A 21,958-nucleotide genomic window follows, 5' to 3' on the forward strand; every position below is an offset into this window, starting at 1 on the left:
GGTGCCTGAGCACTTTGTGTCTCAGTGGTCAATTATACACAGAACCACAACCAACCTTACTATTCTCAGAGATCGTAAAATACTGACGATACTTTACAAAGGCTTTGATGATACATTTGGAGTTTTAAAAACTTTGGACAGGACCTGAAAACCAATGTAGAATACTACTACTACTACTCAGGAGAAAATTTAAAATCTAAACCAAAACACATTTTGATAGCAACAATGTGCAAAATCTAACCTTACAACACAAACAGTACTAATTCCTTGTCATTAATACCTCAGTAGTACATTGATACCTTGATAAGGAATATTATATAATGGCTTAATATTTTCTTCTTCCTCCTCTGTCCAGGATCTCTATGAGAGGCACTTACAGAGAGTTCTAGTTTTGACGACGCTATAACAAACATACACATAGTATAATGATACATTTTACTATGCTAACAAAGTATCATTTATAAAGAAATTTTTATAAATTCAAAAATAGGTTATTGGTAACATGATTACCTTTAAAGCATTGATTTTCATTCACAATATGACTTAATTAATTTTAAACAGCAGTTCCATCTATAAAATGTTCTACAGCTTTTTCTTTTTGAAAAGGAGGAAAATAAAAGCAGGTAAAGATATTCATAATTTCTAGTTCAACAATATCAACTTCATTTCACAGCATTGATTAGTAGAGAACATTTTCAATGAAAGTGGTATACAATTTACAAAAATAGAATGATTATATAATGCAAAACATTATCCTCCATTATGAAGAATGTGTGTGTGTGTGTTTGTGTGTATACACATAAACAGATTTTTTATAAGTTTCACTATTAAATAGCCCTTATTCAAGTACTTTTTTCTGGTATCTCTTGAAATCATCACCTTGCTATATTATTTGTAAATACATAAAAAAATAAAAGGTTAATCTAAGAAAAAGTTGAAAGTTTCAGTGTGGTTGACTTAAATATCAGCCATTCACTTCAGTGAAAACCTGATTTGAATTCAAAACAGGTTTAGGTGCCATCCTAAGTTTAACAACTTAGTCAAAAATATAGATATATTTGTGTCAAATACTTAGTAAATTTCCAACGTGTTAACAGAGAAAAATCAAAAGTTCGTATTAATCTCTTCATCTATTCATCCAATCTTACACAATCCCCAGACAAAATTCACTTATATGTAACTAAAATGATCCACTAATATACAATATACCTGCTTACAAACACATAGGTAGCCATAAATAAAACTTTATTCTTTAATTTCATTTACAAGCTACCAAGTATTATGTATCGTACACAGTGCCAAACACTTAAATGGCTGTAGTCGTGGAAGGATCCAGACTGAATGGAAAGCTGTAGATAAAGAAAAGATAAAAGCAAAGTAATACTGTAACAGAAAGGTGGCAAAAGCATGGTTTTGCCATAATGAAATCAATCAGATTTGTAATTATACATCAGTTCTGGTTTAAAACAAAGTCTGAGCGCCATGCGATTCTCAGCTTTATTGTTTGCAGTCTGGCTAAAGTCTGTATAGTCATTTTGTCTTTTGCAGTTACTAAAATAAAAAAGTTAAAAACTATAGCAGCAACAAGCAAACCCTGTGACAGGAAGGCAAGGGTTAAGAACTAAAAAAAGTTTATACAGTGTGTTTGGGGAAAGTGTGTGCAGTTTATCTTCCATCAGCAGGAGTTCGACTGAGGGACAACATGATTCGGGCAAACCGCTCACAGAGTTCATGTGTGGAATATGAAGGTAACTTCGGTGGCTCATGGAAACCTTTAATCTCAGTAGAACAATCAAGCAGTTTTGGTAGAAAATCTGTCAGCTTCTCTTGGAGGTTTGCTGTAAATACAAACAATTAGATGTAGATAAAGAGAGAGAGGGAAAGAAATTATCATCTTTAACGTGATTTATTAATTTAGAGGGGTCAACTGATGTTTCATTTCAAAATATGCAAAATAATTACCATTTGGTGGAGAGAGGTAAAATATAAATGGCAAGGCAATGTATACAACTTGGTTTGTAAATAAGAAAGAAAAAGTAATGATGTCAATGTAAAAATATTACAGAATATAAAAAGTGATAAAAATAAATAACATCTAATTCTAACTGTGCTTAATCCAACAACTGAGGTGTCCACCAATAGTGGTGGTTAAACTTACACTCCATTTCTTGTCCAAGATAGGAACACCAACGATTTCTCATGTCTTCCACAGCAAGTATATCTTTCTCTTCCATTTCATCCACCAATAACAAGGGCAAAAATGGGACAATAAACTCATTCATGATAATCAGACCATTGTTTACTTCTCGATCCTCTCCAGATTCAAATAGTTCTGCTGCTTGCTCATTTAATTTCTTAATGCAATGAGGAAAAGAAAAAGAGTTTTCTTTCTTTTCTTTAATTAAATAAAAATACTTGTGTTAACACCAAAAATAACATAGTAAGTATGTTTACAAACAATATTAGAACAAACAGCAATAGGGAAAAACAATCTCAATCTACTCTAGAAAGAAGTCTCCTAGAAAATGCTGTGCACACAATAACAGAAACAAAAACCTTTTGAAACTGGCCAATTAAAGAACTATCCTCCACAGATACAAACCACTAACATTTCAAGTTTTAAAAAACTCAAATGCAATAAAAGCAGCTGAGAGAAAATTAGTTAAGATCACAACCTCCTAATATTCTCATTCAAAAATTTTAAAGACGTACTGCAGACTACAATTAGTAGTTTACAATAAAGAAAACATTTCAGCACACCTACTGAAAGACGTTTAAAGTACATTTAAAACATGTAACTTATATAGGTTCAAAAATCATACATTCTTGAATACTTTTGTGCATGTCTGTGTATTCTGTATAGGAAAAAATCATAACTTATGTGCTCAAAATATATAACAGAGTGACATTAATAGTTAAGAATGAAATTCAATCAGAAAAAATGTATAAAGATGGAATTTTTGATTTTATACATATATTATATTAGCTAACTAGAGAAATAATAACAAAGTACTCCAGACATCTAGAAAGTAATCTAGTATAAAAAAACAACAAAACAAAACAAAAAACACACCTGTTAAAAACTTTTAAAGTTTATAAAACAATAGCAGTATTTCTACATATGGATAATAAAAATATTTGAGAAAAAAAAAACTACCAATGACTAGGTGAAAAAAAAGGATACTGTATTACAATGATCTTTTGACATACATACCAAACATACGATTTAGAAAAACTCAAAAAAACCTATTATTTTTCTGGAATAATAATGATTCCTCATGCTCTGTGAAACACCTCTTCTCTCCCCAAAAAAAGGAATGAAGAAATTTAAATATAAAAATGCAATTATTTTGATCCCATTTTAAGAACATTTCTGGTTTATCACCTGCAATATTTAGGATCAATAAAGACGAAGGGACAATAAGGAATTGGGTGCATTCTCATAATCTCATAATCTTAAAGGATTACACCCAGATTATAGACCTCATCATGATGCTTTCCCCATCAGAATTTATAGTCAATCACTTAGACATGAGTCCGGAAAATGTGTTCAATGTAAGATAAAATGAGCAAGCAAACACGACCTACATATATTCAACTTACTAGTAAACATTCTCTTCTATAATGTGATATCAATTCTTCATCATGTCCTCTGTTTGGGCCTTTGGACAAGAGTTCCTTGTTATTCTGATAAGCACAGATAAGGAACAGCAGGGAATCTATATAACTTAAAAATTAAAAGAAACAGCATTAATATTTCATCTTTATAAAAAAAAGTCAGCTACAGTTGTAAAATATTTTAAGTATACATTTGTTTTGATTATACAGAACATTACAATAAAAATATCATCTGATGTCCTGTAAGACTGAGAGCACCCTTTTAGCAACAGCCACATATGAAACCAGTTATACAGTTATGTCATAAACTAAAAAAAAACAAAAACAAAAACAAAAACAAAAAATGGAACTAGGAATTAAGAAAAGACTGGGAAGGGAAAGCTCATAATTGCTGAATTTAGACAGTTCCAGTCTTCTATGGAAACTGTTTACCTCAAATCTTCCATTTACAGTCAAAATTAAGACTGAATGAAAGCCTAGAATCTACTTTTTTAACAACATAATGTCATTTTTGTTTGAAGGATGGATCAGGTTACTCGAGGTTTTTTTGTTGTTCTGTTGTTTTTTTGTTTCTTATCACAAACATCATTTGTTTCATTCAGTGACCAGTCAGGATTTTTCTATGTCTGGGCACAGTTCTCATCATAAAAAAATGTAACTGGTAGAGGGAGAATATCCAAAGGAAACCCGGTGGAAGTAGAAAGGGGAAAGAATATTCTAAACCTGAAAACTCTAGTGCAACACAAACAATAAAAAAGCATACTAACATAAAAGCTGACAGGTCTTTTATATTCAATATAAATAATATTAGTATGTTACATTAATGCAAGCCTAGAAGTTACGAAGTTCAAACTAAGTTTTAAAAAAGAGGAGGATAAAAATGTTTGAGTATTGTATTTGCCTCTAAAATAATTATCCTCTCTTAATATGCTCTAAGAAATAAATACAGCTATATATTTGTACAACTGAATATGAACAACATAAGCTATCTCCTTTGTGTGAGTTTTTCTAATCATAACATACCTTCTTATGGATTAATTCAGAAAAATATAACATCCTAAAAGGTGAAATAGTATAAAGAAATACTTTTAAAACTCTAGGTTACACTAAGTTTTACTCATGTGCTCAAATATAAATCAATTCTATACTTCAAATGTTAAATGCAGAAATGAAATTAATGACAACTCAAGTTACATACCTGAAACTATTTCATAAAAAATAAGTTATTTCACATAGTTTTTTGAAAAGGCTTCTCCCTGGAATTAGTTTTTGAGAAAACTTACAAATATGGCATTTTATTTTGAAATACTATAAACATAACCTCAGCGAAAGACTTTTTGTTTTACTTATGAAAGGAAAAAAAAGAAGGGAGTGATATAATATTGGATGTTTTGCACCACTAAATTAAGGTGGTCTGCAGGCACATCTACCTTTCTTTTATAGCCATTAAGTTCCTATTCCGAATGTCATGAACGTCATTCAGGGAGACATTTGTATTTGGCCTTCAAGACCGGAGTCACCTAAGAACAGCTCTAAAACAATGACCTTGATCCAATTTTTCACTGAGGTACACAATTCCCATATTTTATCAACAACCTCTAAAGTGCCTACAAATATATTTTCAAACAAGTCAGAGTAAGACTCAGCAGTTCCAGGTACAACACCCTCATTTTTTAAAGGAAAAACAAGACCATGTAGCCCATAGATTCTCTTTATCCTCATTTATACTATTATAAAATTATGGTTCCTAAAAACATGATTTCATTTCACTACTCTCAGACTTAACAATGGACTGTCAATCAGTATTCCATTCAAGGCTTTTAAGTGCTATGTTTTTATATTTAAAACAACGACAGAAACTTTCTAACCTGCTAGCAGTGGATTTAAAATGTAAAACTAACATTTCTTTTTATGATATTCCATAAATACTATTTGTCACCATTACTAATTTTCTAGTTGAACTTTCCAATTCTGTAACATTTGCCATCCCAGAGTATTTACTTTCTGAGTAAGTATATATTTGAGAATAAGCAAATTATGAAATTAAAACACACTTTCAAGTTATATCTCAAAATCCTTTAACAAATGTTAACTAAGAAAAGCTAATACAGAAGTTAATGCAGAGAGCAAGAAAGTGACAGTTTCACCTTTTTAATTCTTATTGAGTGAGAAAAATAAATACTTCTTGTACTTACCTGACTTCATTAAATTTTACAAGAATAGAGATCTCTATTTCAATTTTTCTCTCCCTAGTTAATTGTGTGACCTTGAAAAAGTTATTGCATCTCTATGGAGACATGTGTAAGTAAACACAGTTTCTTTATCTATAAAATAGAAATGCCTTATTGATCTTAGATACTCTGTTCAATTATAAGATCACACTACTATTTTTCTCAGAAATATTAATCTTAGATATTCTAAAGTGAACCTGAATACTTCTTTTAAAGAAATAAAACTCTGACCAAAATAAAATAACTCATAAAATGGACTACTGATTAATCAAAATACTTTTCTATTTCAGTAACCAAAGTGAATTATCTTATAAATTACACAGTATTTGTGACGAGCACTGGGTGTCGTATATAAGCGATGAATCGCTGAATTCTATTCCAGAAGCCAATATTGCACTGTGTGTTAATGCAATTTAAATTAAAATAAATAAATTACACAAGGACTAGGACTTTAATAATTTGTGTTCAAGTAGTAACACTATTTTTAAATTCTGGATAACTTCTAAAATTTGGTAGGTGTACAAGGGATGGCACTGTGCACTGTCCCACAAACACAGCAGCGCGGTCTGACAGAACTTTCTACAGGAAGTGTCCACACTGGCCAATACCGGAGCCAAACATTCAAAATGTGGATTCTGTGACTGAGAAACTGAACTTTTAGTTTTAAAGTTCTTCATTAAATTTAAACTGTCACATGTGGCTGGTGGCAATGAGGATGGCCAGCACAACTCTAGAATAGCCTGCGCTGTTATTTAAAAGCAAAATTGCATTAACCTCTCAGCGGAGGTTTCCTATACTTCCTACAAAACAAGAAAAGGAATTCAACAACCCTTTTACTTGAATGCACTGTTAGAGAATATTTAAAATATAGCACTTCTAAAAAATAAATCACTAGTCAAGTACATTCATATTAAAGAATGAATTAAGAAATATGTGAACAACATGTAAACGCAAACTAGTGAATAATGTGTAGGTAAATAAGTCAATATGCATCTTTTCTTAATAACATTTAAAAGTAAATAATAATATAGTTTAATAGGTAGAAATTCTTTTAAAACCACTTGTAATTTAAATGAAAAAATTATCTAAAATGTGTTTGCAGTCACAATACTCAGAAGACCAGTGATCAATTCTCTACAGCGAAATTTTTATAGTAACTGCAAGTTTGGACAAAGAGATTAGAAACACTATTTCTGCTCTGAAGTCAAGATTAGACTCAGAAAGAATATGAAAAAGCTGGAGACTGAAGGCAAGTTTCAGGGAATACAAAGAATTCCTAGTGTTGGGCTACAAGCTTCTTTGATCCCCAGAAAAGTTCTAGGCTTCAATCTAATCCTATTGCATCCTAAATTTCAACTATAGTATTTAAGGGCTGATAGAAAGACTAATGCCAACCTTATAGATTTAATTGAAAATGGAAAATATATAGGGTATAGAGGAATTCTCTGTACTAACTACACAACTTCTCTGTAAATTTAAAACATATTAAAAGTTTATCAAAAATATGTATTGTAAATAAAATATTATCTATAGATGAGGTTATATCCAAATAGAATTAAGTACAAAAATAGCATCTGACCACTATGCCTTACCTTTCTTTTTGAAAATTCTCTAGCCCAGTTATGAGATACATGGTTGTTTCCCTGAATTTCCTATAATCTTGATGCCACTCCTATAGGTGAAAAAAAATTTTAAAAGAATGCAGAGTAGGATATTAAAACCACAATGAAAACTGTTCTTAAAGTAATGCATTGTTCCCACAACTATTCAAATTAACAGTATCAAAGAATTCACAATTAAGGTAAACTAGACCTAAATCAGGACTTTCAATTTTGATACGTAAGATTATTTCATTAGTATAATAATAAATATAAAAATTATTAGAAATTAATGAGGAATTAAATAATGATTCACTACAGCAGAAATACAAACGCAAGATAATCTATCATGTTTTCTATCTCTCAAAAATTCTTTTGTATAATGGTATATTATTATTATTATAGATGTACATCACACTAGATGTGGGAGGTAAACAAGTTACTACTCTAACAGAATGAATACTGAAGACTATTATATGATGAAAAATGTTAGGGAACTAAAAGAAAAATGTTATAATAAATTTATTTAACCTTTTTAATTTTAACAAGTTTATGTTAAATTTTATTTTAAATATGGTAGCTGAATAGTTTATTCATCTGAGATATGGCGAAAAGAATAGAAACATGTCACATTTCAACTGCTCTCACTCCAAAAACCCAATCATCATGCACGTAATAAGACTCAACAATTCAGAACTGACCAAAATCAGGACTTCTCTTTAACTTACTAAGAGAAAAATAAACAAACAAACAAACACCAACACTATTTCAAGGAATACCATAACTAAATTCAATACAGGATTTAAATGAATAATTAAAGTTAGCTTTTCTGGAAAAGTTTCAAACTGCCACTCTATTGTCATTAGACTTGCCTGAGAAGTTGGAGTAAGCTTCTTCTGTGAAGACCTAGCCAAGAAATATTTCAGGCTTTGCAGGCCATGCAGTCTCTGTTGTCACTATTCAACTCTGAGATGTAGTGACAAAACACTTATACCCAGTATGTAAACAAATAGCTGTGTTCCAATAAAACTGTTTTATAAAAACTGGTGGTGGGCAAAATTTGGTCTATGGGCCAAGGTTTGGTGAGTCATGACTCAGCGTGAGACAAAGATATGTAGGACACACAGAATTCAAAAACGTGTCATGTAAAAACGTGTAAGATTTAATGGTTCTACAGTTAGAATATGAGGAGTGCTCAGAACAAAAATACGTTGAATCCAATTGGATGAAGCGACCCTGGGGAGAGACTGCAGAGTCAAATCGTAATTAAAAATCAAGACCATATTTGATTTGAATCTTGGGGACAAACAGAGTGAGGAACCCACTTGCTTGTCATCTCTGGCATATATCATGTGTGCATTTATTTGTGCATATATATTCTCAGATTTTTCATTCTGCTATATTGTTCTAAATTACCTACCCTTAAAGCATAATGGTAAAGAATGGTACCTCCTCCTGATTTCTAAAATAAGCTTTCCTACCTTGTTCTTCAAGAATGTCTGAGTTAAACTCAGATGTTTACATTTCATAAATTTTTTTAAGTTTTGCTTAAGTAATTTTTATACCCAGTGTGGGGCTCAAACTCATGACCCCGAGATTAAGAGCTGCACATCCACTGACTGAGCCAACCAGGCACCCCCCCCATAAAGTTTTTGAAATCAGCTTATCAACCTCCATCAGACAACTTGCTAGAAGTTTGACAGCGACTACACAGAACCAATAAACTACTCTGGGGTAAAATGGCATCTTTACAATACCAACTTATCCAAACATAGTATGTATATCCATTTATTCAGGTCTTCTGTTAACAGCTCCTAAAATCATGCCATCTTTTGCTAGATTTATTTCTAGTTACTGCATACTTCTTGATGCTTTATAAATGATGTCATTTTTTAAAATTTCACTTTCTGATTATCTGCTGCTGGGTTAATGGAACAAAACTGGTGTTTGGCAGGTTTTACATGTTGCAAAACTCTCTTATTAATTCCAATTAATTTATCTGTAGATTTTGTTTGTATTTTCTAGGTGTAAAATCTCCAAACAATAACTTTATTTCTTTTTCTCCAATGTTTACTTTTTATTTATTTTTGTTGACTTGCTGCCCACTTGGAATTTCTAGGACAATTCTGAATGAAGTGGTTGCAGACATCCCCATCTTTCCTGATTACAATGCTCACAATTCTATATATTTGCTAGTTTTGCTGTTTTCTGAGACACTCTTTAGGAGATTAAAGTTGCACCTTGTATTCCAGGTTAGCTAAGGATTTTCATCAAAAATGAGTATTTTTTGTATATGTTAATGTGGTGAATTACAATAACTGTTTAAGGGAATCTAGAATAATTAAGTTTGTAAATAGGACCAAACATTAATCAAAAACACTATGAGATAAACTTAAAATTTACTAGATTTATAAATTTAAAAAGACAATGTGTTGGGACACATGTGCTTAGATGGCTAAGCGTCTGCCTTCAGCTTGGGTCATGATCCCAGGGTGTTGGGATCCAGTCCCTTACTTCTCCCCCTACTTGAGCTCTTGCTGGCTCTAACAAATAAACAAATAAAAAAGTTTTCTAAAAAGCAAAAAAAAGACAATGTATAAAGTTAAATTTAGAAGTCTGAAAGAAAACTAGGTATTTGAATTGATAAATTAAAAAAAATACTAATTTTAAAGCCAAAGTTCACAAAAAGAATTTTGTGTACAAAATTACCATAAGCATGATATGAGCATTCATGCGTGCTCTCTCTCTCACATGTACAACAGTGTCCAATAATGACAGATGTATTGGCATACAACGATTAAGGCAAGTTTGCAACTTCCTCCCCAAAATATCTGATGAGGCCAAGAAAGGAAAAAGTACAGCACGGCTTCATTTGAAAACGCAGGTTCTGTTAAATTTTTTTTAAAAAGGATGCAGGCTGTGTTAACCATGCTATAATTTGCTAGCTGTGAAAATTCTGGGCCGGTTACTTCACCCTCCCTATACCTTATTGTCTCCTGTGCTCAGCTGTGCTGAAATGAAAGGGAGATCAGTGAACTACAGAATTCCTCAAACAGTTTAGCCTCTCAAAGGGCACATTACCTCATATTCTTCCAAATTTACTTCTTCAGGTTTTATCATTTCAAGTTTGGCTTGAGCAACTTTCATTATGTTGTGACACCTTCAAATAAAAGAAATGCATTCCTAAATCAAAAGCAAAATTCATAAAAACTGAAAAATATGTGACATAAAACTAAACTACCCAACACATATGAAATAAAATCCATTGTCACTAAGCAACACTTTTTTGAGGAAGCAACTCCCAAATAACCTTAATTGAAAATAGTTTTTAGATCAATGTTGGATAGTTACAAAGCACATAAAGAAGACAGCATCAATAATTCTAACTCAAATTTACGATGTTATATTTACATATGGCGTTTAAATTACATTCTATCAATATATATTGCATAAGTTAAAAATGAAATGTTTTTTTTATGATGTATATCTAAGCAAGCCTAAGAAACATTAAATCTCATTTTCCCCTTTCAAATGGCATTATTCATAAATAGCAAAAAAAGAATCCAAAATGTGGCTATCATTTCAGGTAACAGAGACATTCTTATGCATAGAATCATTGTTAAAGAAATCTCTGCAGAATATATTTAGTTATCACATGGATCTCACTTTGTCTTTCAAGTATAAGAGAAATTAAACTATCAAACAATTTGACCAATTTCCAGTCCCCAGGACAAAAACTGCAAAAGAGTGAGAAGTCAGTGTGATTACCCCACCAATATTTTCTCCATATTCATTGGAACATGGTGTACCAACAACCCAAATAGTAAGAATCATAATCAGTCATATTTCTGAGTAATTTGTGGTGGGGTTATATGTTAAATAAGTGATGCTCCCACTACTACTAGTAAAATAGTTATAGCTAACAGTCACTGAGCACTGTGTTGTCTATCAAATACTGTTGAAGCCATTTACTTGTATTATTTCACTTAATCTGAAATTTCACAGCAGACACATGGTAAAGCAGGAATTTAATCCTGAATGCTTTGTTTTCCACATACTCTCCTCTGCTATACATATTTTTAATTTTGAGATATTCATGAAGAGATAATCATTTATTTCAGGATTAAAATGGACTACAATGAACTCCAAGATAACATAAATGCTTCTGTATTCTAAAAATAACATCCAATACTTGGATCTTTACCCAAGGCCTAAATTGCTTTAATGGAATTCATTCTAACTAGATTATATTTTAATTTTCTAATATTACTAAAAAAAAAAATTCTAGGGATTTTATACAAATTTCTATAGGAAAACATTTTTGGGTAAACCAAAATACAGTAGATCCTTTAACAACATGGGTTTTGAGGGTACACTTACACACAGATTTTTTTTTTTACAGTATTATGTTTTTCCTTATGATTTTAGTAACATTTTCCTTTCTTCAGCTTACTTTATTGTAAGAATACAGTATGTAATATATATAACATACAAAATATGTATTTATCGACTTTACGTTATCAGAGGCTTCCAGTCAACAGGAGTTTATTAGCGGTTAGGTTCTGGGGGAGTCCAAAATTATACACTTTATGTGCAGATTTTTGATTGCACGGAGAGTCAATGTCCCTAATCTCCACACTGTTCAAGGATGAACTGTAATTCAACCATTTTAAGACTTCTCTTGATATCAGAGGGTATTAAACTATTTTATTTGTGTCTACAATTAAATACTTTTCTCTAGAGATTCCCAAACAAGGTAATTTTGCTCCTCAAGGGATTATTTGGCAATACCTGGAGACACTTTGGGTTGTCACCGCTTGTGGGAGGTGCTACCATCATTTAGCAGGTAGAGGTCAGGAACACTGCCAAATACCCTATACGTTATAGGATACCCCCACAATAAAGAACTATCTGACTCAAATATACAGTAGTGCAGAGATTGAGAAATTTTTTATTTCTCTAAAATACTGAGTTCCCAAAGGGCAGTGATTATATTATATTCTTTCGTGCATCTTTATATTGCTTAGCTCAGTACCTTGGTCAATAATTACACACACTAAAGCAATAAATAATTGCTCAAACTTTTAAAGGTCATGACTATAAACTCCAAGAAAATCACAAAGCAACTGTACAAATTAAGTGAAGTCAAGTTTTGTACTCTATTTACTGTCTTCGTCTAGGTTAAAAAAAACTGCAAAGAAAGCTATTTTAAAAAGACAATTTGAGCATATGAGTTCATTATTTCACATTTTTAAATTACCTTTCATCAAAACTCAAATTCCTATCTCCAAATTGTTCTAGCAATGTTTTCTCAATGATTTTCTTTGGTGCTTGGTTCTGGATAAAATAGACCACTACATGATGTAAACGATAGTCTGTTTCTGGTGGGGTATCTTCTTGGGCCAACTTAACCAATCTTGAATACTCCAACTTAATTGCCTAGAAAATGTAACAAAATGTCAATTTTGGTTAATTATAATAATTAAAATCCTTCGATATTACAGCTTTAATTATTCTTGTGTTCAAATACATTTTTTTCTTTTAAAGTATTACAAACAAGGTAGTACATCTAAAAATACTGCCCCATATTCCACAGTTTAAAAGGATTTTCTAAAACTGACCATATGTGCACTTCCTCATCCCTTTACTGTAGTGTTTTTTGTTTTCATGTAGAGAAGTAGTAAACTAAACAACAGACCTAAGCGTACTATGTGAATAATTTTGTAAAACTTATCAGTCTGGTCAGTCTACTCAGAAGTATCCTAAGACTGAGAAACCTCTTAACCTATGCTTTCCAGTATCAGTTTCATGTATATTTTGAATATTCCAAATTTTAGAGTTGAAATTCAGCTTCCTAGAATACCCATATTTGAAAGAAAAGCTAGCTCTTATATGCATAATAATACCACTGTAATTACCTTTTAAAAGAGTCTAAATAAGTCCTGAGACTGTAGGGATCACAGAATGAATCCTTTGTTGCTTTAAAAATATTTGAATTTTGTATGTGTAAGAATTAATTAATATTATCATTATTATCACCTTATGCTTGAACTTCCTTTTTCTTTATAAACAGGACACCTCAGAATTTATAACTAATTATAACAGGAAACAATACTGATACATGTTTTTACATATGAGCAAACCATTTGGAAAATATTGGCTCATAAAGAGATAAATGTAGGGTTATCTATCAAATACTGCTGTATACAAATAACCTATATGATTAAAAATACTTTTCATAATAATCATTTATACTGGACTTATATCTAAATCCTAGCTCTATTAACAATAAAAATTTGGGGGCCACAAGCAAAATAAGTTACAAAAAATCAATTCTATTAGAAAGTTTTTTTTGTTTGTTTTTATTTTTTTAAGAAGTATCCCTTTCTTAAGCAATTCCTGGCCAAACAAATACTATGATATATTTTATAGAAGGGAGAAAATGTAACTGACAAACACTAAATGAAACATTCTATTATATATTCTTATATTTCATTAAAGGGAAGACTAGTAAGTCCTTTCTATATAACTTAGCACTATAAACAGAATTATTACCTTATAGCTAAAATAAATTGAGTTCTCCTTTTTCGGTCATACATGCTGTGGTTAAAAATAGCCATGAAAACTATATTTTGACATGTAGGATCATATTAAGGCTCACTTCAATGTATACCTAATTAGCATACATAAGCTTTGCTTAGAACTCTAAAATCCTCCCATTTTCCCAATTTGAAAAAAAAAAAGGCGCACATATTCATTTAATAACCAAACTATACTAAATTTGAGAATATAAAACAAAAAAAATCAGTAACTGTTCTTCCTTATTATGGTCTTCAGGCAATGACTGTCATAAACTATTCCAAGTTCTTTTGAATATTTAAATATTTCAAGGTATCATGCTCTTGGCCAAAATTAGTATGACCAAAATAAAATAAATTCATATTGAACCTCTTAAAGTAATACTGTAGGTTTAGAGATAAGAAATTATAACACTAAATGGTTACATATTTTTTTTGCCTACATTCAAAAGAGAGATTGTATATTTTTCTTAAAGAGCAAAGAGGTTTCTATTAGCAAACTGGAATACATATCCCTCTTTTATTCTAAAATTATGTTTATCCCTTAATTTTGTTCTATTTAAGATTCTCCCAATTTGCACAAGTAAATGCCAAAGTTAAAATCTATATTTAAACAAGTAGAGGTAAAAATGCACATTTAAATTTCTACAAGCGATTTTTCAAACACATAAAAAGTATGTTTTCACCAGCACAAATTGTTTTTTTATAATTGATTATTTTTATTTATGAACGTCCTTCTAAAAAAGTTCTCTGATGTTTAAAATATACTGCAATCATATCTATTCCTTCAAAATTTCAACAGATGTTCCATGCCACTATATCTAGCCGAGTTCTTCACTATCATTACAAGCAAAGTTAACACTGCTGATTTGTCAGTTAATTCATACAACTTCCTCAGAATCTTGCCCCAGAATTGTGTTTGTCCTTTCCATACTCTGGCTGCCTATGAAGGTAATTATTTAAGTTAACTGCCACAGATAGTGCAAAGAAACCACCAAACATTTACAGAATGAAATATAATACTAGCCATCAGGTAGGTGATGGAACTGCTTTGTAATTCATTTTTAAAAGTCTCTTTCACCAGACCTTTAACATGGTCCTACTATTCAGGTCCAAAGTTACCTATTCTGTCTTACTTCCTATGACTCTTCAACAAAGACTTCCTTCCACTTAGGTCAGGCTTGTCTCCCCACAGATGCACTCGTGCCCTTGTTCCTAAAGTTCTCCTAATACATGATGTCCTTTCTTGTCTGTTCCCCATCTATCTGTAGATGACCCATTTAATAAGACTAGTTTCTTTCTCTTTTGAAATCTTCAGTTGCAAAGATCCAAATGATTGTACCTAGACTTTTTCTACCTTTCCAAATCATAATACAAAATCATATTCTAAATGTATAATTTTAAGACTTTATTTTGCTATAACTATATACATAAGACAGAAGATACCAAATATATAAACATACAATATATTCTGGAGACAGAAAGGTCCAAGGGAAAATCAGACTAAGAATCAGAGAGCGAGGTATACTATTTGTTAATTGTGATATAAATTAAGTCACAAACTTCTCCAAGTCTTAATGCTCTTATCTCTGAAATAAGATTTGTTGACTTCACAGAGAGTGTGTATATATGTGTGAGTGTGCATATAAATTAAATGTTTATAAGCTATTGAAAAAAAAAAAAACTGGCAGTGTACCAAAAGACAGAAGAAAACCTACTTCAAATCCCAGGGGATTGTCATCATATAAGCAATATGATTTGAAAACAGTGCAATACATACAGGAATTAAAAATAAAGACAACTCCCAAACTAAACTCTTAGGAATTAAAATAATACTGTCTTAAATTATTCTTGGGCCAAAAGAATCAAAATCATATTAAAATTGGGATCATAAGATATCAAAACCTAAAGACATAGGAAACTTCCAATTTAACCAGTAGATAAAAAGTGCATTTCAAGGAGATCATATGATAGTTGTCTTTCTCTGATTGACTTATTTCGCTAAGCATGATACCCTCTAGTTCCATCCACGTTGTCACAAATGGCAAGATTTCATTTCTTTTGATGGCTGCATAGTATTCCATTGTATATATATACCACTTCTTCTTTATCCATTCGTCTGTTGATGGACATCTAGGTTCTTTCCATAGTTTGGCTATTGTAGACATTGCTGCTATAAACATTCGGGTGCACGTGCCCCTTCGGATCACTACGTTTGTCTCTTTAGGGTAAATACCCAGCAGTGCAATTGCTGGGTCATAGGGTAGTTCTATTTTCAACATTTTGAGGAACCTCCATGCTGTTTTCCAGAGTGGTTGCACCAGCTTACATTCCCACCAACAGTGTAGGAGGGTTCCCCTTTCTCCACATCCTCGCCAGCATCTGTCATTTCCGGACTTGTTAATTTTAGCCATTCTGACTGGTGTGAGGTGGTATCTCATTGTGGTTTTGATTTGTATTTCCCTGATGCCGAGTGATATGGAGCACTTTTTCATGTGTCTGTTGGCCATCTGGATGGGCATTAAGGAGGGCACGTGATGGAATGAGCACTGGGTGTTATATGTAACTGGTGAATCACTGACCTCTTACCTCTGAAACTAATAATGCACTACATGTTAATTAACTGAATTTAAATAAAATTAAATTTAATTTTAAAAAACCAAAAAAAAAAAAAAGTGCATTTCAAGAAGCTAGGGGAAAGAAGAGGAGAGGAAAGAAAATAAACTGAAGGTAGAAAAATAAAATAATGTGGCAATTAGATAAAAAAGGCCCAAAGTTTTTCTTTCCAAAAAGCTGATGGAAAACCAACATATGGGAGAAAACTCACCACCACATAACAGAAAGGTGACAAAAATAAATAAAATAAATTAAAAAAAGCTTTACAATTTGTTTAAAAAATAATACATATAACTTTATGCCAATAAACTACAAGTTTTTAATTAAACAGATGATCATCAAGGAAAATACAAATTACCAGAATTTCTTTAAAAGGTACAAAAATTACCAAGTCTTTGAAGAGACCCAGTGAAGTTACAGAAGAACTGAAAAGGTTGCTCAAGATCTGTACCCAATAATGGAATCAGGCCCACTTTGTTTTAGAGCTGTATGGTTATGTTAAGTCTTCAAGGACCAAATAATTTCTCTATCTACACTACTCCAAAGTCTGAGAAAAGGGAAAAGCCTCCTTAATGATTACACATGGCCAGCATAATCTGAATATAAAATATTGACAAATATAAAAAAGGAAACTGGAGATCAAATTATCTATGAACACAGATGCCAACACTCATCCATTTTTGATAAACTACATTGTGTACAAAAAGAATATTTAGAAACAGTATTTATAATGTTTAAAAAAGGGGGGTACAATGTTAAAATCTTTACATTCTAAGGTTTAAAGACTACAATCTTTCAGAAGAAACTCTCTTTTAACTATGCATTTGAGAAAGTGTTTTTAAAATTGTAAAGGGAAATCTATAAAAAAATACTATACATCATACTTGAAAATAGAACACTAGAGACACAGCCATTAAAATTATTTTCATATTTAACTATATTCTGAAGTCTAGTTAACATAATAAAAGCAGAAATGAAATAACAAGTATGATGGAAATTATTCCAATTATGAGATAATTATTCAGAGCCAGTGTACTGAAATAATGACATGAATCAACTAAAAAAAAAGAGCCCAAATAAGGTAACTGGATTCAATATAAATAAATAAAAATTTAAAAAATAAAAAATAAATTAATTAGCTCTCCCACTACCTACCCTACCTGTAACTTGGTAGAATAAGTAGGAGTAAGTGCCTCAATTCATAAAAACAAACTTTTTTTTATACGTATAGGAATAAATTAAACAAGAAAGGTATAAGACCATTAATAAAGTAAAATTACAAAACATACATTCGATTGAGGACAGTGCCCGGATATCAGCAGTAATAAACTTGTCTTGATATGTCCATCAAGGGAATGGGATAGTCACAATGGAATACCTTGAGAATGAACTACAACTATGTTCAATAACACAGCTAAAGCTCCAAACATGTTGAGTAAAAGCAGCCAGACAAAACAAGGACCTGTAGTGAAAGATTCCAAGTGTATAAAATATAAGAACACTTTCTTATGTTGTTAGAGGTCCAGTGAACGTCTTCTTTTGGGTGGTGGAAGAATGAAGTAAGTGACAGGAAGGAGAAACAAGCGTAGCTTCTGAAGTACCATATGTTCCAGGCCCAACTGGGAGTTACATGGACATGTTCACACTGGTCGCTGATGGAGCTGCTCATTCATGGGCTGTACTGTTTGGCATGTTTTATGCTGTCATAAATATACTTTTACAACTTTTGAATAAACAAAAGCATAATAAAAATAGGCATTTTAGGGGCACCTGGGTGGCTCAGTGGGTTAAGCCTCTGCCTTCAGCTCAGGTCATGATCCCAGGATCCTGGGATGGAGCCCCACATCTGGCTCTCTGCTCAGCGGGGAGCCTGCTTCCCCCTCTCTCTGCCTGCCTCTCTGCCTACTTGTGATCTCTCTCTCTGTGTCAAATAAATAAAATCTTTTTTTTTTTAAAGGCATTTTAAAAGTCCAAAAAAAGTGATAAAGTTATGTCAACTAGGAACAACTGCTGGACCACCAAGAAGAAGTCTCATGAACACAGAAGTGTTCATACTTCATTAAAATCCTAAGGACACTTTAATAGGTATAGGCCCCTCCCCCCCCAAACAAAAACAAAAGCAAACAAACAAACAAAAAACACACGAAAACATTTTAATGTCTTTCAAAGTAAATAAAGTATACAAATCCCATGATTATAATTATGGTATGACCCTCCCACTGCCACCACTGTATATAAACATACAAGTAACAAGTACTTTGTGAATACTTTCCTTCTAGCTTTTATATTTGCTCGTCATAGCAGTCTTATACTGCCTTACTCCAAATTTCATCTTTACATGACAAAAGCTTCTCTCTTTAAACCACTAGAATTTGGGAATTTTCTGTTAACAGTGGAAACTGACCATAGCATCATCAACTGGGAAAAGAACGCAGGTAAGCATCTTTCCTCGCTTATTCTTCCAGCTCTGCCTGCCTATTAACACTCATACTGCGTGTTTATAGGGAGCAGACCCCCATGTGCGAGGGCCTGTGGTTAATATTGTATCTGAGAGTGAATTGATGATTCTCCCTAATAAAGAGGTTAAACCTTAGCAAGTCCACTTACCCAGATATAAGTTTCATTCTCCAATTTATCTTTTTATAGTAAAAACCAACATTCATCACATGGTTTACCACCAGCAAACATATATAACATTTTAAAAACTGATCTAACCATAATACATATGGAAGTCCATTTTCAGAAACAGGCAGAGAGTTGAAAAACTTCTCATAACCAAAAAGCTAATACAAAATAAACCACTAAAGATATTTTTTGGTAATGGGACAGAAGAGATATAGATGTATCTATATTATATTATACTATAATTACATATAATTATGTATAATAACAAATATTAAAAATAAAAATTATAAATATACTATATCTAATTTAGGGAAACAGTAAGAGAAACAGCTATCATATGTTAGTTACTGTGTTTTATATATATTTTCTATATAATAAAATAAATACTAAAAATAAAAATTGTCAGTATACTATGTCTAATTTAGGGAAACAGTAAGACAGAAGCAGCTATCATGTTAGTTACTGTTTTGTATATATATTCTGAATGTTGACAATGATTAAAGTCAATTGCCAAAAAAAACCCAAAAAAATGTTTAAATAGGCCAATCACTGTAGAAGGAACAACAACAACCAAAAAAAAAAAAAAAAACCTACCAAAAAAAAATCTATAACCAAAAAAGGGGCCTAGGCTCATATGGTTTTTACAAGTTCTAACTTACTTTTATGGAATAGACAATTCCTATGTAAACTACACCACTGTATATTAAAAAAAAAAAAAAAAAGCTTTCAAATTCACTTACTAAAGCTAACAAAAGCATAAGATCAAACCTGATGAAGATAGCAGAAAAAAGAAAAATACAATAATTTTTTATTAATAGAGAATGTAGAAAACCCAAATAGAATGCTACTGAGTAAAGAGTGTGTACATCTGAATTCATAAAAATAAAAATTTGCTAAGAAAAGTGCTTTAAGAAACTACTACAGAAAACTTATAATACCTTGGGTCAAAGAAGACTTTTTGTATAGCAATGAAACTCCAGAATCCAGAAAGGAGAGAAAGATTTGAAAGCAGTGTTTTTAAAACTCCTTTATGAAATAAAGGTACAATAAACTAACTCAAACAGAAATGACAGATGGAAAAAACAGTGCATATGTCCATAATGAGTGTAATATAGGGGCATCTGGGTGGCTCAGTCGTTAGGCCTCTCTCTGCCTTTGGCTCTGGTTGTGGTCCTGGATCAAGGCCCACATCAGGCTCCTTGTTCAGTGGGAAGCCTGCTTCTCCCTCTCCCACTCCCACTCCCCTTGCTTCTGTTCCCTCTCTCACTGCCTCTCTCTCTGTGTCAAATAAATAAATAAATCTTTTTTTAAAAAGAGTGTAATATATAATAAATGAAAATACACATCTATACTATGGAAAACTAAATGCAGGTAGAAAAGATAATGTGGTAGATATACTGCCTTTATTTTAAGAATGCCCTCAATATATTTCTGAGTGATATGTTACAAAATAATATAAATAGTAAAATGTAAAAATGAAAAAAAATTCCCTATATATGCATGATTGCACAAACAAAAGGAAGAAATCAGAAAGGTTACACAGTGATCACAGTGGTTACACAGCAGTGGCAGAGACTGCCATTATTAGTTTTAATTTAGACACCTATATATTACTGAATGATTGCATTGTGTACCTATTACTACCGTTTTTAAATTTTTAAAAATTTTTTAAATGACAAATTTTTAAAAATTATGTATTATCAGCTAGAATTTTCCAAATGCTAATCATTTACCTATACCAGAAAACACATTAATGATAAACTGATATTTACATAAGATTTTATATGTGTGTTTGTATGTATGTATGTGTGCATATATATACATATATACACATATATACATATACACATACAAATACATACACACACACCTCTCAATTACAGATAGGTAAAAATAAATATAGATGGATATAAGCTTCAGAGATTTGCTGCTGTCTCAAAATCAGAGGGTAAACTGAAAAAGAAAAAAGATATGAAATATGGAAAATATATAAAAGATAAGTCACACAGGACATCCTAGGTAATGGTGAATAAAGATCCCAAGGTATTAGTTATACACTGGGGGTAAAAGAAAATCAGTGCAGAATGAAACAGGTTACAAAGCTCTGGAATAACAGACTTACAGAAGATGTGTATTCCAGAAGAGATCTATTCCAAAATAAATTTCCCCAAGAAGGTAAAACTGACACCAGAATGTGGGAGATTTAAAACTGACAACAGAATGTGGGAGATTTAAACAAAGATTTTGTTTTTAGATTTAAAAAGATTTTATTTAAAAATCTTTTAAACAAAGATTTTGTTTAAATCTCCCATTCTGTTGTTTAAATCTTTTAAACTCTCTAAACTGAGTTTAGAAGCACATCAGTAATACATGAAGAAAACCGAAAAATAAAACAACTCCAAGGAAAACGAAAGCTGAGGGGGGTAAAAGGTCAAAGTAATGTTTATGACTCAGCTCAATCCTGAGTAGCATACATAGAAATAATAATACAAACTGAGAATTCTGTTTTAATCCAAATGACAAATTTTACACGTGTGTGTGTGTGTGTGTGTGAGTGTGTGTGTATGTGTGTGCAGACAGATGGAAAGATGGAAGGGTGGGAACTATAGGATAGGGGGAACAGGCACAGGAGAAGGAGAGCTCATTGTTCATATCCCTGAGTTGGGAATTCAACAGGAAATGTGTAAACCAA

General features: G+C 31.7%; 1 protein-coding gene across 7 annotated transcripts in view; it reads right to left on the reverse strand.

Annotated features, from left to right (window-relative positions):
* Window positions 1–418: 418 nt before the first annotated feature.
* The window catches only part of USP25 (ubiquitin specific peptidase 25), a 133,205-nt gene continuing 111,665 nt past the window's right edge, over window positions 419–21,958 (reverse strand). For all 7 annotated transcript variants that reach the window (XM_032878008.1, XM_032878007.1, XM_032878010.1 and 4 more), the window contains 6 exons: window positions 12,708–12,886; window positions 10,529–10,607; window positions 7,442–7,521; window positions 3,604–3,727; window positions 2,159–2,354; window positions 419–1,838 (listed from right to left, as the gene is read on the reverse strand). In XM_032878008.1, coding sequence (XP_032733899.1) covers window positions 1,666–1,838; window positions 2,159–2,354; window positions 3,604–3,727; window positions 7,442–7,521; window positions 10,529–10,607; window positions 12,708–12,886 — 831 coding nt within the window. In that variant the 3' untranslated portion in view covers window positions 419–1,665. The remainder of the gene's footprint in view (window positions 1,839–2,158; window positions 2,355–3,603; window positions 3,728–7,441; window positions 7,522–10,528; window positions 10,608–12,707; window positions 12,887–21,958) is intronic.

The sequence above is a fragment of the Lontra canadensis genome, unplaced genomic scaffold (assembly GCF_010015895.1).
Source record: "Lontra canadensis isolate GAN:19392208 unplaced genomic scaffold, GSC_riverotter_1.0 scaffold62, whole genome shotgun sequence".
Lineage (NCBI taxonomy): Eukaryota > Metazoa > Chordata > Mammalia > Carnivora > Mustelidae > Lontra > Lontra canadensis.